General features: G+C 42.2%; 1 protein-coding gene across 1 annotated transcript in view; it reads right to left on the bottom strand.

Moving 5' to 3' along the window:
* LOC145346382 (neural-cadherin) overlaps window positions 1-18,783 on the bottom strand; it is a 250,739-nt gene that overhangs the window by 56,663 nt on the left and 175,293 nt on the right. Inside the window, exons 14-17 of the mRNA XM_080193542.1 lie at window positions 13,423-13,672; window positions 12,643-12,770; window positions 5,664-5,850; window positions 2,805-2,948 (exon numbers count right to left, since the gene is read on the bottom strand). Coding sequence (XP_080049668.1) covers window positions 2,805-2,948; window positions 5,664-5,850; window positions 12,643-12,770; window positions 13,423-13,672 — 709 coding nt within the window. The remainder of the gene's footprint in view (window positions 1-2,804; window positions 2,949-5,663; window positions 5,851-12,642; window positions 12,771-13,422; window positions 13,673-18,783) is intronic.

The raw sequence follows: 18,783 nt of genomic DNA, 5'->3' as shown, positions 1-18,783 counted from the left end.
ATCTCTGGAATTCTCTGCCCGTTGAAGTGGTGGAGGCTACCTCGCTAAATATATTTAAGTCACGGGTAGATAGCTTTTTGGTAGGCAAGGGGATTAAGGGTTATGAGGAGAAAGCGGGAAAGTGGAACTGAGCCATGACAGATCAGCCATGATCTTATTGAATGGCGGGGCAGGCTCGAAGGGCTAGATGGCCTACTCCTACTCCTACTTCTTATGTTCTTATGTTCTTTGCCTGGCACTTTGGTGGTGCAAATGTTACTTGCTGCTTATTGGGCCAAACCTGAACATTGTCAAGGTTTAGCTGCATATATATATACATATATGGACTGTTCCATTGTCTAATAAATTACAAATGATGGAACTGAATGCTGTCAAATCATTTGTGAACATCTCCCTATCTGACCTTATGATGGTGGATGGATTATTGATGAAGCAACTGAATACTTTGAGGACAGGAGATATCTGGAAATTTTGCACATTTTTGGATAGATAGGGATGCTGGTTTTATAGCTGTGTTTAAGGAGTTGAGCTAGGAACACAGCTGGTTCTGGAGCACAAATCTTCAACAGTTCAGCTGTGATGTCAATACAGTCTTTCTGTAACCAGCATTCTCAGCTATTTCTCGACATTGTGTAGGTAGAATCAAGTTGGCTGAAGATAAGTTTCTGTGATGGTGGACACCTCGGAAGGAGGCCAAGGTAAATTATCCACTCAGCACTGCTGACTGGAGATGGTTGCAAATGCTTCAGCCAAACCTTTTGCATTCATGTGCTGGGCTGCACCATCATTGAGGATGGGGATGTTCATGCCACTACCACCAATACTTAGTCATAGACATTTTCCAGTTATGTCTGCTCCAAGAATGGAAGTTCTCGCACAATGTCAATGGGCCTTTAAATGGTTTGCCAAATTTTCCATCCTGCCTGTTCCAATTCCAGTGGTGGGCGGAACTGGCCCATTATGTCTGCACCTATCTATCCTAATCTCATTTTCCAGCATTTGCTCAGTAACCTTGTAAACTGTGGCATTTCAAGTGCTTAGGCTAGCATGTGTCATAACTGTTCTGTAGAACAGACATGTGGACTAGAAACATTAGCTCTGTTTCTCGCTCCACAGAAGCTGTCATGCTTGCTGAGTTTATTCAGCATTTTCTGTTTTATTTCAGATTTGCAGCATCTACAGTATTTTGCTTTCATTTATCTGACATGTCTGCAAACGCAAGGGGAAACTTGTCATGGAGAAACAAATGTGTGACAGACACTGTAGCCTATAATCCTGTAAAGGCTCCAGCAATTATAACTCAGCAAATGAACTGTATGTGAACTTCTGGATATAAGGATGAATCCTAGTTAATTATACAACTCCTGACATTTCCCCTTTTAGGGGTGGCATGTTGGCACAGTGGTTAGCATTGCTGCTTCGCAGCACCAAGAACCCAGGTTCAATTCTGACCTAGGATCATTGTCTGTGTGGAGTTTGCACATTTTCCTTTTGTCTGCGTGGGTTTCCTCTCGGTGCTCCAGTTTCCTCCCACAGTCCAAACATGTGCGGTCAGGCGAATTGGCCATAATAAATTGCCCTTTAGTGTAAGGGGGATTAGCAGGGTAAATGTGTGGGGTTACAGGGATGGGGCCTGGGTGGGATTATTGTCGGTGCAGGCTCGACGGGCTGAACGGCCTCCTTCTGCACTGTAGAGACTCTATGATTCCAGGTCTGCAGACAGAGTTGGTGAATGAGATTTAGTTACAACCTAAAACACATTGTAGCAATTTTAAGGTAAGTATTAATACAGTCATTTTCAGTTTCTCTCCAGACAGCATGTCCCAGTGCTCTAACTTTCTGACATTGATTACTGCGTAGCAGATTTACAACCAATCAATTCATTCATGTTCAGAAATGATGAATTGGGATTCTTTTCGCACACTTGCACTGCTGCAGCTTCACCACATGGTGGATTCAAACGTCTTTAAGAGATCATTAAAGACTTGTTGAAGCAGCAATTTTTTTTAAAGTTTATTTAGTGTTATCACAAGTAGGCTTACATCAACACTGCAATGAAGCTACTGTTAAAATCCCGGCGCCTGTTCGGGTACACTGAGGAGAATTTAGCACGGCCAATGCACCTAAACAGCATGTCTTTCAGACTATGCGAGGAAACCAGAGCACCCAGAGGAAACCCATGCAGACACGGGGAGAACGTGCAGACTCCGTACAGATAGTGACCCAAGCTGGGAATCAAACCCAGGTTCCTGGTGTTGTGAGGCAGCAGTGCTAACCACCATGCCACCATTCCCACTCCCCCTTAGTTTATTTTAAAATGCCACTCACAAATATTCTCTCCTTTTCCCCCCCAAAAAACTCAAGACCGGGGATATATAGTTTTACAGGTACCAGCATAAACAATTCTGAAGAAGAGTCATACGGACTCAAAATGTTAACTCTACTTTCTCTCTCCATAGGTGCTGCTGGGTTTTTCCAGCATTTTCTGTTTTTTTATTTCAGATTTCCAGAATCTGAAGAATTTTGCTTTTATTTTAGGCAATAAACAGTTGTTGTTCATGTGCAAGTCCAGAGAGTGAATGGCAGCCACTTATTTGACTGTGGTGTGTGTGTGTGTGATAGAGAGTGTTTGTAACAGGCATTCAATAGGCCTGTTCTTGCCCACATTACCTGTTTTCCAGTGTGAGTCCCTAGACAGCAATCAGCTCAGCAGCATTATTTTTGACTGATTTTACTCAAGTCCACCTTTTCTTCTCTGTGAAATTACATGTGTAAGAATAGGAGGGGGATACACCAAGACATACCTTCATCTCCATCATTTGCAGAAACCGTGATGACAACAAATCCTACGTCCTTGTCCTCATCTACGCTTATGGTATAGGTTTCCTGTGGGAAGACTGGTGCATTGTCATTCACATCACTGACAAAAATCCTCACATATGCTGTGTCTGTGAACAGAAAAAAAAGATACACTTACTTTTAACGGGTAAATGCAGTGCAAAGTGGAAACATAGAAATATCACGTTAATACATCGCCATGTGTAAACATGTGGCCCTAACAAAATTTGAATTCTGAATTAATTCACTGGCACAAACAAATTAGAAGCGCATATAAAAACAAATTACTGTGTATTCTAGAATCTGAAACCAAAAGAGAAAATGAGGGTAAATCTCAGCAGGTCTGGCAGCATCTGTAAGCAGAGAAAAGAGTTGACTTTTCAAGTCCCAATGGCCCTTTGTCAAAGCTGGTTTCAGATTCCAGCATCCGCACTAATTTGTTATTATTCATTTTTGGAGTTTTATTGTTAGGATCTGTTTGATTTTTAAAAGAATTACATTTGCAATTAAAATTTGTTTTATGCTGGTTTGCAAATATCCTGGCGTGGGACAGATGGCCTGAGAGCTCTTTGCTTCTTTCTTGAAAGGAGGCCTGAACAATTCCCATCCATCACCACTATCCTCTGCCTGGCTGAACTTGTTTGATCTCTCAATAATTTCTCCTTTAACTCATCCCACTTTCTCCAAATCAAAGGAGTAGCAATGAGTACCTGCATGGGTCCTGGCTATGCTTGTCTTTTTATGGGGAATGTGGAACATTCCTTGTTCCAGGCCAAGCCAGGTCTCCTACCACAACCTCTTTACCGGTACATCAATGACTATTTTGGTGCCACTTCACACTCTCATCCAGACCTTGAAAAATTCATCAACATTGCTTCCAGTTGCTACCCCTCCATCACCTTCACCTAATCCATCTCAGACACTTCCCTTCCCTCATTTGACTTTTCTGTCTCCATTTCCACGAATAGACTATCTACCAATATCCATTACAAACCCACTGACTCCCACAGCTATCTGGATTACAGTTCTTCACACCCCACATCCTGTAAGGACTCCATCCTTTCTGTCAGTTCCTTCGCCTCTGTCGCATTCGTTCTGATGATGCCACTTTCCGAAGTGGTGTTTCTAATATGGGCTCCTTTTTCCTCAACTGTGGATTCCCATTTACAGTTGTCGACGGGACCCTCAACAACGTGCAGTCCATCTTCCGCGCCATGGCCTTCATCCCCTCTACTCCCTCCCAGAACAAGGATAAGTGTAGATGAGGACAAGGGCGTAGTGTTTGTTGTCATCACGGTTTCTGCGAATGATGGAGATAAAAGTGTGTCTTGGTGTAACCCCCTTGTTCTCACATTTCACCCCCCCCCAACCCCCAGCCTCCGCATGCAAAGCATTATCCTCCGCCATTTTTGCCAACTCCAGTGTGATGCCACTACCAAACACATTTTCCCTTTACTCCCTCTGGCAGCATTCCACAAAGACCATTCTCTCCGGGATAACCTAGTCCACTCCTCCACTATACCCAACACCGTTCCCCTCATTCACAGCACCTTCCCATGTAACCATAGAAGATGTAACACCTGTTTCTTTGCCTCTTCTATGTTTGCCATCCAAGGACCAAAACATTCATTCCAGATTAAGCAGTGTTTCACTTGCACCTCTTTCAATTTGGTGTATTGCATTCATTGCTCTCAATGTGGTCTCTTCTATATCGGAGAGACTAAGCGTAGACCGGGTGATCACTTTGCTAAGCACCTTCAGTCTGTATGCAATCAGGACCCTGACCTTCCAGTTGCATGCCATTTTAACACATGATCCTGCTCCCATGCCCACATGTCTGTCCTTGGCCTGCTGCAATGTTCCAGTGAAGCTCAATGCAAACTGGAGAACAACATCTCATCTTCCGTCTAGGCAATTTACAGCCTTCCAGCCTCAACATTGAATTCAACAACATCAGATGATTTGCTCTACCCCACCTCAACCCCTTTGTTTTCATTCTATTTAATTTTTTACTGTTCTCTACCTTTTATTTCTTTATTGTCTTCCTTCATTTTTCTTTCCCCTCCCCCAACTTTTTCCCCCTACTTTATCCCCCTTCCCTTACCTTTTCTCTCCCTTTGTTTCCCCTTTTTAAAATTTTATCTCTGTTCAATACCACCCCCCCTGCAACATCTTCATCTGTCACAGCTTACCCTCTCATTTTAGCTTCTTGCCGTTTGGCCATTCACACCCTTTATTCCCTCTGTGGACCATCAGCAGCCTTTTCCCCTGGTTTCAGTGGCTATGACTCATCTCTCATTCCCTCCCCCTGCAGTATAAATATCTCCCACTTTCTATGCTTTTTAGCTTTGACAAAGGGTCATCTGGGCTTGAAACATCAGCTCTTTTCTCTCCTTACAGGTGCTGCCAGACCTGCTGAGATTTTCCAGCATTTTCTCCAGAAGCAGGGCAGTATTGAAGAATGCTTTCAATGCCTTGCAGGCTGTATTTACTGCCTTGATGTTTCTGCATGGTATAGCCTGGCAGATCAGTTCTTCAAGGTTCAGCTCTGCTACTGTGATAATTGAGCAGAACTATGGCCTGGAGCAAAGAAGGGAGTGAAGCAAATTGCTGAGAGCAAAGGAAGTCACATGAAATGAATGAGATTTCAGAATAGAAAACAAATGTATTTTCAAAATTACTTGCTGATATCATGTTATTCTGTTGCACAATTTGAAACTAATCTTAGCCAATTAAGAGTCCAAACAACATATATGCTTAAATGTGGGCACACCCACTTTTATTATCATTTTGCTTGGAGAGATGATAACTCTTGGGGTCTATACCTGTATTGGGCTGACCATGCATGCCAGGCCTAGCAGACTCAGAATTGTCTTGGGACTGGACCTCTATCAGGTAGGAGCCTTTCACCTCTCTGTCGAAGGATGTCTGTGTGAATATCACTCCTGTTTCAAAATCAATGCTGAAGTAATGGTAGTCCCCACTCAGGTCCTTCAATATAGCATAATTAATCTGTGATTGGAAGCAAAAACAAAAAAGCAAGTGAGTTCTCAGTTTTGATGGAGGCCATTCCATCCTGTGTGGTTTTGATTTCCAGTTACCACTTATCACAGAATATGGGTTGTTTCAAAATAAATTCAAGTCTATTCAAATGAAAAACTGAAGCAACAAAATGATGCATTTCTTATCACATTCTGTAATTTCCTTTGCATCAATGTACCTACACTAGTAGTTATTACCTCCAGAACTCACTATGACAACTAAAGTACTCAATTATTTGTCTGAAGAATATGGTCTGTGGTGCACTATAGGAAAGAAATATGTCAAGGCAATATTCTTATAACCTCATACCATCAAACTTGCCAACTCAATTTGATATCACTTTGTTCAGAAATTAGGTTCAGCCAGTGTATGATATGGGGCTGTAGGTTAGCAATGTTTTTACTCTAGCATTTCACTGTTTTATATAAGACACCTGAAATCTGTGTGGTCTAATGGAATAAAAGTCATTGCTCCCTGTCAATGTAAAGATACGATACGAAATGAAATTAAAGCACATTAAGCAACGGCATTGCATGTAAATCCACCAGACCAAGCTATTGGGAAAGAGCAAGGCAGTGGAATTAATTTTGGATTGTTCTAACAAAGAGTCAGGACAAACAAATCAAATCAAATCGTATTCCTTCTGCAATATGAATTTCTCTAGCTCAAAATACAGCCTGATGTTGGCCTCCACACCTTCAATGTCAGATCATTTCCAACCCTACTTCTCAACTTGAAAATCAATGTAGTTCTGGCTGACTATCAAACTTACATTTAGGTCAAGCATACATTTTTGAAATTTGCACATAAAAGTTCCCTGTTTATTAGTAATGACTGGCTGATGAAGCTGAGCTGGGACTCCAGCAGATGCTCATGAGGAGGGCTTTCTTCTTCACAACATCAGCTCATAGGTCAGCACTGCAGTGTGTTTGCAAGAAAATGAGTGTACGTTTCAGGCCATAACTGACTGTTGCTGTCCAAGTAAAGGTGCAAGCATTTGGCTGTGTTGTAGCCATGGATTTCCCTGCAGCAAGTTGGTATTGTTTAGCATCAGCCTCGCTGAGAATCCAGAGATTGAGAAAGCAGGTTCACATTGTCATTCCCAGATAGATTTTCCAAAGTCTGCAGGGGGTTAGCCCTGCAGGTGAACCAAACGGACAAGGTCACCTTTTAAAACTTAAAGTTTGTTTATTAGTGTCACAAGTAAGCTTACATTAACACTACAATGAAGTAATTTTGCAAATCCTCTAGTCACCACACTCCAGAGACTGTTCAGGTACACTGACGGAGAATTTAACACAGCCAATCCACCTAACTAGCACAGTCTTTTGGACTGTGGAAGGAAACTGGAGCACCCGGAGGAAACCCACGTAGAAACAGGGAGAACGCGCAGACTCTGCACAGACAGTGACCTAAGCAGGGATTGAACCTAGAGTCCATAGCGCCAAGAGGCAGCAGTGTTAACCACTGTGCCACCGTGTTTTCTTTCATACAGCACAATGTGAAACATACATAGAAAATCGAAGCAGGGGTAGGCCTTTCGGCCCTTCGAGTCTGCTCTGCCATTCATTATGATCATAGCTGATCATCAAATTCAATATCCTGATCCTGCCTTCCCTCCATATCCCTTGATCTCCTTAGCTCCCGAGAGCTGGATCTAATTTCTTCTTGAAAATAGAAACATGGTATGTCGTGATATTAAAGAGGTTTTCCAACATGTGGGTTTTTTAATCAGTTTCTCATTTTGATATATTTGGAGGTCACCCTCAGTTGTCACCTTTCAGACAAGGAATCCCAGTGTCTGGAGAAGTGGATTATTCCACCTCACTTTACAGGTTTGAGAGTCCAGGGTTCGGTGGAAGGCCACAGAGGATATGACCCTGTCATAGAAACACAGAAGATATGAGCAGGAGGAGGCCATTTGGCCCTTTGAGCCTGCTCCGCCAGTCATCACAATCATGGCTGATCGTCCAACTCAATAGCCTAATCTTGCTTTCTCCTCATAACCTTTGATCCCATTTGTCACAAGTGCTATATCCAGCCACCTCTTGAAAACATTCAATGTTTTGGCATCAGCTACTTCCTGTGGCCATAAATTCCATAGGCTCACCACTCTCTGAGTGAGGAAATGTCTCCTCATCTCCAATCAGATCCTCAGACTGTGACCCCTGGTTCTGGACTCCCCCACCATTGGGAACATCCTCCCTGCATCTACCCTGTATAATTGTTAAAATTTTATAAGTCTCTGTGAGACCCCCCCTTCATTTGTCTGAACTCCAGCAAAAACAATCCTGATGGCAGCCTGATCTTCCTGCCATCCTTATCATTTGTTCCTCACAATATGCCAGCCTGAAGAATTCCTAATGACAAGGTCTCTGGTGCTAATTAAGAAAGTTTGGGGCAAACAAAGCAATAGCAGTTGGCACGATGGCCAACTCTAGATCCTATTTAGACTCAGTAGCCTTTCTTCTAGGGAATGCTACAGACTGGGTAACTGTGAGATGGAAAATGGAGTGAGTTCCTGCTCTCTTTTCTGTTGGCCAATGGAGGTCCTCCTGCTTTGGGTAGCAGTTTCTGCCACCTACCCCCAGGCTGGGTCCTAGAAGATAGAGAAAGACCCTAAATATCAACAATCCGGTTAAACTGATTTCTACCAGATTTTCCGACCCCTGCCACCAAGTTGGCACCTCAATCTAGGAAGGTAAGAAGGTAAAATGCAGGATTCTTTAGTTTTGTGTTTTGTGTCTCATCTTGTGTTGGATTCAACATCCAATATATCACAACATTCTGTGACCAGGATGAGACATCTTCATCCCAGAAATCTAGCCTTAATTCAATCCTACACCCCCACCTCCCAACCTTCTCATCAGGCTAGTTCATATTTCTGTGTGACTGTCACTAACCTGCTGGTGTTATCTGCAAGGGCACCTCAACATGAAACATCAATTTGCGGTGGTATATATTACAGTTTTCTTTATAGTGTGAAGAGCCATGTGAAACCACCTATGAGAATAAGCAGCCCTGTTGTAGTGTATCAATTACTAAAGGCTGTTTATTAAATGAAAGGAAAGACAAATACACACAAACAGGACTATAAATCTATAAGACACATAAACACCAGAGTGGTTTTATCTAGAAATTATCCTTTGTTGAAAGCTATACCCCTGATATCTGAACTCAGTAAGACTTCCGCATTCCACAAACAATATCTACTTGAAACAAACCTATAAATTAAATCCAGCTTATAGTTACCACATAATACCAGAAGGATGATTCAGTCTAGGAAGCATCTTTGGTTCAGTACAGATAGATAAACTGCCTTTATGAAGGTTTTTGCATTAACTTGGGTGTAAAGACCCTTAAAGGATCCCTGCTATTAGCTGGCTTGCTATTTGTTGGCCTTTCCAGGCAATGTTAAACTGGCCTCCAGCAAGATATTAAACAGGCCTGTCTGCTTCTACAGGAGATGATGATTATACCCCTTGGCTCTCTTTGATTCTGCTCATCATACTGGGCTGTCTGTCTCTTCTACATTATCAGTATCTGTTTGCATCCCCTGACCTCTCAGTCACTTTGGTAAACTGTTTCCTGATGATCGGGCCACTTATATGAGACATTTCCTAGATGCCTGCTAATCTCATTACTGGGTAAAGAACACATCTCATTAGCTCTTTTGAACGTGGGCTATTGCTGTCACCAGGTATATTCTCTCTTGTTGCTAGGTAGGTGACATCCCATCATTCCGTTTGTTAATTTTGTCAGTGACTTCCATAAATTTACATCAAATAGCATTGAGCTAAAGACTGCAATCATCCTGGCATATAAGACAAATATTAATATAATACAAAGTCAACATCTATATACCTGAGTTTAAGTTTAGTTTATTGCTTTTAATTAGCTGACAAGTACTCATGAATTGTTTATTAGCATCGTTTCTGAAAGCCTTCCCTGTAAAATAAGGATATGGGGGGAAGGCAAGTTCAGATTATTGAGTTGAATGATCAGCCATGATCATCATGAATGGCAGAGCAAGCTTAAAGGGCCGAATGGCCTATTCTAACTCCTATATTTATGTTTCTATGTACAGCAGGGTTCTTACTGCTTAACAGTTGAAAACAAGGTTTAGGTTCAATTGCATTACCGCAGGGATGCGCAGATTAGGTTAAATATTTATTTTTACAATGACGTTTTGTATAGTGGCACCCTAATCATATAAAACATGTGCAGTTTGAGGTGTTACAGACCAGTGAATACACCGTGCTAGCTTCCTTCCCACATCCAGGATATAGTTCAGACATTTGTTTAATAACATTTGCAATCATTGCAGCAGCTCTCAATAGACTGCCTACAACACAACAACAATTATTTATGACTTGGTGTTGCAATTGTTACATGTTGCGATTGTTGCTTTTTCTGTCAGGTAATGTCTATTGTGTTAGGTTCATTTTCAGCATTGTGAAATGGCTTGGATGGTTAAAAATGTTATAGGTTTAAAAAGTGAAAGTTTGTACAATAGAAGAGGCAACAAATGTTAAGTTATAACATTGAAAAGTTTCAAGAAACAATGACTTTTAAAAATGTCAAGAACTTGGACCTCTGTAGAAGAGCTGTTCTTCTCTGGTAATAGGCCTTGAAGGTTGCAACCCCCTCTTGATCTACAGGCTGAGAAATGGAGGTCAGATTAGGTGACGGAAGACCACCTTGACACTGTGGTCATCAAGACCCATATGATGGCCAGGAGCATTGTTCAGAAGGATCAATGTTCTTTTGGCAAGATTATTTTCTGAACAATGATCCTTGACAGCTGGACAGAAGGCAGATGTAAACCAATCTGCCAAAATTGCCTGGGTTACCCTTGCTTTTTTTGCTTGCCCTCCACACAATGGGCAGCTTTTTCTTTGAATAACCATTCACTGTCCTGGGTGTTTGGGCATGGCACCCAAGCACGGACTTCACTTTAAAAATCTCCTGCTGCGTTTCCAACAAGCAGCAATGCCAGATGATCCTTTGCTGCTTTAGAGTCTTCTTTTCTTGAAATGTCTATCTTGAAAGACATCTGTTTCCAGAATAAACCAGGCTCATCAACATTAACCACTTGCTGAGGAGTGCATCCACCATCCTCAATGATTTAAATTAATACTTCAATGAAGCATTCAGCTGCCTTATCATTGGCAGTGCCAAATTCCCCAATTGCAATATTATGCAAGTTTGCACTTTTTTATGCCTTGCAAACCCCACGTGACTAGCATTAAATGGTTCTTTGTTTGAATGTTCGCCAAAGGTTTTCTTAAGATTGTGATCCGAACTCCAGGGCCAGAATTTTATGGTCCCGCCGTGGTGTGGATGCAGCAGGTCATTTAAATAGCCATTTACTTTGGTGGGATTGTAATATCACAGTGGGCTGGAGGGGTGGAAAAACCCTGGCCCCTACCCTTCATTCGATAAGCATTAAACTGAAAGGCATGCTTTGATGTTCACTTGAAATGGTTCGCAATTTCTCCATGTCCACCATAATTCCACTCTCATTACGTCTACTTCTTTTATCAGCAGCCAAAGAAGGTATTAGTTCACCAAACTATATTACTCTCTCAACTGTAAGAATTCTCCTCACCATTCTTGCTGACAGGTCAAGACTCTAGCAAAATCTGTTGCATGTGCAGTGGGAAGGGAGACGCTTGGGGCAGGCAATGGTTCAATCCAGCCCAGTGTCCTTGACACACACAGGTTCCTGCCTTCACCTGAGCCTAAATGAAGGCCCATGTGATTAACATTCCTCTTTTATTTTGTGTATTATTAATTTCAGAGAGCTTTAGAATATCTAATTTCACTTGAAGTGCAACCTGTTCTGCTGTCTTTCCTCAGGAGAAAACTTCACAATCACTATGAATCAGTACAAATGAATTTTATGGGTGAAATCAGTGAATAATACCACAACAATTCAAGTCAATGAAGATGGTGATGGGAGGAAACTCCAGTTTTTGAATGGTTTACAAAATGGTGCAGAGCACACCCCACCCATCTATACAATACAAGGCTGTGGGTGTTTCTCAGCAGTCAAAGGACAATGAGAGGCCTCCACTGTACAACCTGGACCCTGAAGAAATAAATATCTTGGCAGCTTCCTGAAACCAATTCTTCCCAAGCAGCCCCCCACCCCTGTTCACCACTTCGCCCGAGACTCAACTCTCACATCCTAAGCATGGAAGTTCTGTAGAATCCCTGCAGGGGGCAAACTTTGCAGGGGAGGGGTGGGGGGAGCATGGTGTTTGTTGTGGAAAGGGGGCCTTTGATGGGGGGAGTGCTCTACCTTTCCTGCTCAAGGCTCCAGCAGAATGACTTGTTAGACTTTCCCCTGCCTCTGAACTCCCATCAGCCTGAAAATTGTGGCTGGACGGGAAGCAATCCATGCCAGATTAAGGGCTTCAATTGGAGCAAGGAAAGGCTGTATGCCCTAGGCCCAACCTTCTTAAGAATTGTGGGAAGACTGCTGAGGAATTTTTCGGGTGCCCCAACCTGCAAAGCTGCCAAACTGGAAGCGTAACATCCTGCCCAAGGAATCTAATGATATTTAAATTATTCAGCAAAAACGTATTTACAACCTCACGTTAACTTTGCATCCTGGGCATGGACTACCCTAGTCCATGAACATGAATTATGCGAAGAATGTGGCTATCCAACATTTTTCCAAAAATTAAATGAATGAGCCTAATATAAATAGAGATACTTGAAAAGAAGAACAGTATGCATAATACAATCCCTGACCTTTCCATGGTGTCCTGAATCCAGATCAGTCGCTGATACCTGCACAACTGACATTCCAACTGCAGCGCCTTCAGGAACCGTAGCCTCGTAAGTAGATGAGGTAAAGAAAGGAACATTATCGTTCACATCTGAAAAAAAATAACCAAAATGATGCAAGGGCATGGGATAGCACAACAAGAGAAGCACAGTTAATGGGCCAACATTGTCATTGACATTGTTGTATTTCATTTTTTTATTAATTTGTGGGACATGGGTGTCACTGGCTGGCCAGCGTTTATTGCTCATCCTTAGTTGCCCTTGGGAAGCTGCCTTCTTGAATCGCTGCAGTCCATATGCTGTGGGTTGACCCACAATGCCATTAGGAAGGGAATTCCAGGATTTTAACCCAGCAACTGTGAAGGAATGGCGATATATTTCCAAATCAGGATGGTGAGTGACTTGGAGAGGAACTTGCATGTGGTGATGTTCCAATGTATCTGCTGCCCTTGTCCTTCAAGATGGAAGTGGTCATGGGTTTGGACCCATTTACATAAGTGATCATTTTTCAAGGAATCATCCAGTACAGGCTGCACAATCAGCTTAGAAACATCATTTCAAAAAAAGGTACAAATCGAGTAACAAGCATTTTACTGATTTGCAATAGTTTTCTTCCAGGATTTTTCTGGAAACTATGGAAGCTGCATTGAACTACCTCAGCAAAAGAGAGGAACCTCTTGAGATTCCCAAAACAAGTGGATTGACTGGGATGCAGTATTTAAGTTTCGGGTATCTTGAACTTACCAGTCACATTAATAAAGATAGTGCTGAAGGAGGCTAATGGGACCGCAGCCACATTCTGAGCTCTGACTCTAAGTGTGAAAAATTTTGTCCCCTCAAAATCCAGTGGTTCTGCCACTAAAATGGAGGCAGATCCATCCGCACGATTTGGTTTCAAGTAGAATCGGACTGGCATGTTTGTTTCTGGAACCTGACCTTCTTCCAGGTTGTATGTAACTCTTGGATCCCCAAGGGGGGATGTTGCCTTGATAGTCTAAAATCACAAAAGTAAAAACTTAACATTAAACTAATAACTAATAATCATTGAACAGTCTACAGCAGTCTTACATACATCACTTTGAATAAACTGAAATACATGCAATATCAACATTCCTACAACTAATTTGTTTTGAGGGTATGAGGAAGGAAAGGTGGAAGGAAACGTTATATTTTCTTGTCATCCTCTTTATGTATCTCTGTGGAGCTAAGTACACTTTCTCTGCTGAGTTGGAAGACAGGTAGTTTGCTCTTAGTCCCTTTTCAATGATACTCTGTAACCAACTGCTGTTGAATGTGAGTACATGGGCAGCCACTCATCTCTTTCCTCTGGACAAGGACCTGGTCTCTGTCTAGTCTAGTTCCAGTCAGGTAGCAGTGGGTTCCAGTCTGGGCATGCTGGGAAAATCTTGTAAAATGACACCGGGTGAGGATCCCAACATCATCCTGATCATTTTCTGCTTTCCCCAGGATCGGTTCTGTGCTCTACACATAAGTAATCAGGGTGATTAAATAGTTTATTTAGAGCCTTTTTAACTATTAATTCCTGCTTTCCCCACAGTGCACGTCTTCCACCATGGGTGGGATTTTCTGGCCATGTGTGCCCCAAAACCGGAAACTCCCGCCTGACCTCAATGGATCTGTAAATGGTCCGTCGAATTTCCTGTCTCGCCCGCTATGATTCCCACAGCGGGCCAAATAAGAAATTTCCAGCCCCTATGTCTGCACCTCACCAGAGGAGGAACTTTATTTGTATTCATTCAGGGGATGTGAATATCACCGACCAGGCCAACATTTGCTGCCCATCCCTAGCTGATTCTTGAGAAGGTGATGGTGAACTGCTTCTTTGAACGGCTGCAGTCCGTGTGGTGTAGGTACACCCACTGTGCTGTGAAGGAGGAAATTCCAGGGCAGGATTCTCTGGCCTTCCCTCAACATTTTTCTTGGTGTAGGGTCAGTGTGCTGTTCATGGTGGCGGAATCATCTGGTCCTGCTGCTGTCAATGGGTATTCTCATTGAGGCCACCCCACACCACTAGGAAAGCCACAGCAGCAGGTGTGCCGCCAGTGGGATCAGAGAATTCCGCCAGTGTGAAGGGCCAGAAAATTCTGACCTAGGACTTTGATCCAGTGAATGCAGGAACGGCAATTTGAAGTCACAACATCTTTAACTTGATGAGGAACTTGCAGGTGGTGTTGCCATGCACCTGCTGCTAGTGTCCTTCTAGGTGGTAGCGATCAAAGGTTTGCATGGTGGTGTTGAAGGCCTTATCCACTTGGTGCAGTATATCGCTTACACAGTACACATACTGCCACTGTGCTCTGGTGGCGGAAGGAGTGAATGTTCAAGGTGGTGGGTGGAATGGAGCTCAAGTGGGTTGCTTTGTCCTGGATGGTGTTCAGTTTCTTGAGTGTTCCTGGATCTGGCAAGTTGAGGTTATTCCATCACACTCCTGACTTCTGCCTTGTAGATGGTAGGCAGGTTTTGAGGATTCAGGAGCTGAATTACTTAGTACAGAATTCCTAGCCTTTAACCTGCTCCTGTAGCCACAGTATTTAGGTAACTGGTCCCATCAGTTTCTGGTCAATGATAATCCACAGGATTTTATTTGTGGGAGATTCAGCAATGATAATGCCATTCAATATTTAGTGGAGCTGGTTAGATTCTCTCTTGTTGGAGATGGTCTTGTATGGCACGAATATCACTTGCCACTTATCAGCTCAAGCTTAAATGTTGCCTAGATCTTTCTGCATTCAGACAGGAAATGCTTCAGTATGGGTACTGAACATTGTCCAAACATCCTCAATTCATCACTGTTGAAGCAGCTGAAGATGGTTGGGCTCAGGATGCCTGCAGTGATCCCTGGGGGAGGTTGGTTGGGGGGGGGGGAGCGGTTAAGATTATTGGCCTTCACCAACCTTCCTGCAATTTAGAAGTTTTTTTTAAATTAGGCTCACAGACCTTTGATGCCATCCACAGACCCAGCTGCAACTCTTTTAATTACGTTCACAATGAAAAATTACAATCATTGCAAAACATGAAAAATATGGAAAGGCTATCAGCATATTAACATCGCGAGTCTAATTTTGCCTGGAGTTAATAAATAATCTCTCAAGCTGTTCGTTGTCTCCTCACATTCCTCTTCACTTTTGGGAGTTCCATGCTGCACCCTGACCTTTACATATGCCATGAATGATTCATTTAAAATGCAGCCGTGATACTGTCTAATTAGATTCATGAAGCAACCTAAGTACCTCATTAGTTTTAACAAGGAATATTTTGGATGTTTAGAAACTAATTTCTATGCAGATTGATGAGCCTATGCTCCAATCACATAATTATTAGATCATTAAGACAATACAGTAATTGTAATTTTAAAATGCAGTCCAAATCACTGTTTAGTAAGATACACTCCATACAGGTGAATGCTCAAGGGGTGCAATTATGAAAAGAAATTGCATCATAGCTTTTGAATTCTTGTGAAGCATTTCATAATCTGACAGCCTGTAAATAGTGAGGAGGAAGTGGAAGAAGATATTTCCACTAACCCATTCAAATGCGCAGATGTTTCATGCTTCAGTGTTCTGGGCCTGAGAGAGTGAACACATCCACAGCCTCTTGAATTTCACACAAGATTTTTGCATTCCAATATAGGGACACACAGTTCTCTCAAAATGGAGCAGAAGGATCAGAAGTTATATCATTCCCTGACAACTTAAATGCAACTGGAAGCAAGTACCTGCTTACTTCACAGTCACAACATTGTATATCCCATGAACAGGTACATACAAAATGGGAGACTTGATAACCCAATTTGAGGGTTGGAAAAATCAATTTCAAAAGTAGCTCTTACCAAACATGTTAATTAAAAACAAAAAGTTACCCAACTATTTACATTATATTGCACCAGATTTTGTGCTCAATCTAATGGTTACACTAATATCACTTACAGTTATGAGGGAGTAACTTGAACTGAACATGGGCAATTAAGTGTGGGAATCAGAAAGTACTCTCCAAGTTGCCCTGCCCTTCCAGATGTTTCACTATATAGGGACTTACACTGAAACACATGGAGCTAGATTTTCAACTGACTGGGGTCATAGAATCATAGAGTTTACAGCATGGAAACAGGCCCTTTGGCCCAACTTGTCCATGCCAGGGTGATGTCAGGAGTGGGTGTGCATTAAAAATCACACTAGGATGGCATGTCTGTCTTCCAATGGCTTTAGGACATGTTGGAAATTTTTAAGGGAGAATGAGGGGGGGAGGGGTGAGAATTTGGTCATTGGGTTAGGAGATGTACATTTGTAGTGTGTTTCTCCGTAAATAAATGCTTATAAATGTTTGCAAAGATTGGCTATAGCTCTTGCCTTCATCACCCGGCTCTCCGTATGTTAACAGAAATAAGCTCCTAGAATCCCATCAGCATATGTTACACATACATAAATTCCTCCAGAGTATTTGGACAAAGTGCTAACTTCATTGCAGTGTTAGCAATAAGCCTACTGGTGACACTAATAAATAAACTTTAAAAAAACAAAATCAGAACAGATAAGTGATTCAATTTTGATTTTGTGCAATGGTGTAAAATGGTAATAAACTTCTATTGGTTTTTCCATTAAGAGGGAATGGATTAAAAAAAGAGGTAAAATGGGCTTCTGATTCACTATCACCCATTTTACATGATTGCACATTCAAAATTACAACCAGTGAAAAGTGGGGCCGCAAAGAAAAGAAAAATACATTATTGCAGATGATTTTGTAATCAGCATTCCCACCTGGGATTTTTAAGAGCTTATGTTCTTGCACTTATGTCAGGGCATAAACCTGCAGTTATTTCTCTTTCCTCTGCTTCCCTTGTCTTTTTTCAGGGAATGTGATAGATTTTACATTCATGCCATTTGATGACTGAAGTACTCATCTGCTTTTTTATAGCTGCAGGGTGCTGCTAGAATTTGTATGCTAACATTCTTTTATTGTCTTATTTCCCCACTGTGTTACATTATTTCATTGCAGGAATTTATTATTCTTAATGTATTTTATTTCAAAACTCAATAAAATGTTCATCAAGCTCTCCAAATAACTCTTGTTTGAAGAATGTTCGGCCTAGCTGTCCACTCAGGGTTGCTATTGAGTATCACCTGCTGGAAAGTGTGCTTGTGTGGGGAAAGGGTGGGGTAGATTTATACAGACTTAGATGTTCCTTCGTGGTCAAACAGCCTCCTGACAATAATACAAAAGCAAAGTGCTTCAGATGCTGATAATCTAAAATAAAATCAGAAGATAGTAGAGATATTGAGCTGGCCTCACAGCACGTGTGCAGAAAAGTTAACAGCCGGAATTTCATGAGCAGGCAATGGCCCTATCCCCAGTTCAAAAGTCAGGGTTAGCCCACCGCTGCTTGGATTGGAAGCCCTGAGTTGATTTAACAGCCAGCGACTCCAAAGAACGCCACTAGGCATGGGACTGCAGCCAATCCTTCAAAAGGACTGCCAATGGGGACAGATAAGAAGGTGAATGTGGGGGCTTCACTGAGTCCAGACTGACAGATCTCGGCAAGGTGACGTGGGGGTTGCCATCGACAGGGGGGAGGGAGGCAGAACATGTGGTGGGAACAGCACCGCAGTGGAAGGGCTTCCTCCTTATGGCACAGGCTTCTTGTTGGTTGTTACCTGCCAATTGGCAGAGTTAATCAGATTAGAGAATTGAATGGATGGCTCAAAGAGTACTGTGGGAAGAAGGGGTTTTAATTCTTCGGGTAATGACATCAGAACTCAGGGAAGAATGAGCTATTCCATTGGGGTGGCTTCTATTTGAACTGAGCTGGGACCAGTATCCTTGTCAATTGTATAAATATGGCTGTGGAAAGGTGGGGTTGGGTTAAGTGAGATTTAGAAATCCAAAGAGAAAGGTCAAGGTATTGGAAAAGTATAGCGATGTGGATAAAGACAAGCAGAGTGGGACAGGAAGCATCAAAGAGTTTAACAAAAAAATGGACACAAGTGAATAAGGTAATTGAATCATAGAATCCCTACAGTGCAAAAGGTGGCCATTAGGCTCACTGAACCTGCACCAATAACAATCCCACCCTATTCATAGAAGCCTACA

Source organism: Carcharhinus amblyrhynchos, chromosome 8 (assembly GCF_965287045.1).
Source record: "Carcharhinus amblyrhynchos chromosome 8, sCarAmb.v2.hapA, whole genome shotgun sequence".
NCBI classification, from domain to species: domain Eukaryota; kingdom Metazoa; phylum Chordata; class Chondrichthyes; order Carcharhiniformes; family Carcharhinidae; genus Carcharhinus; species Carcharhinus amblyrhynchos.
This window is presented reverse-complemented; position numbering and strand designations above follow the sequence as displayed.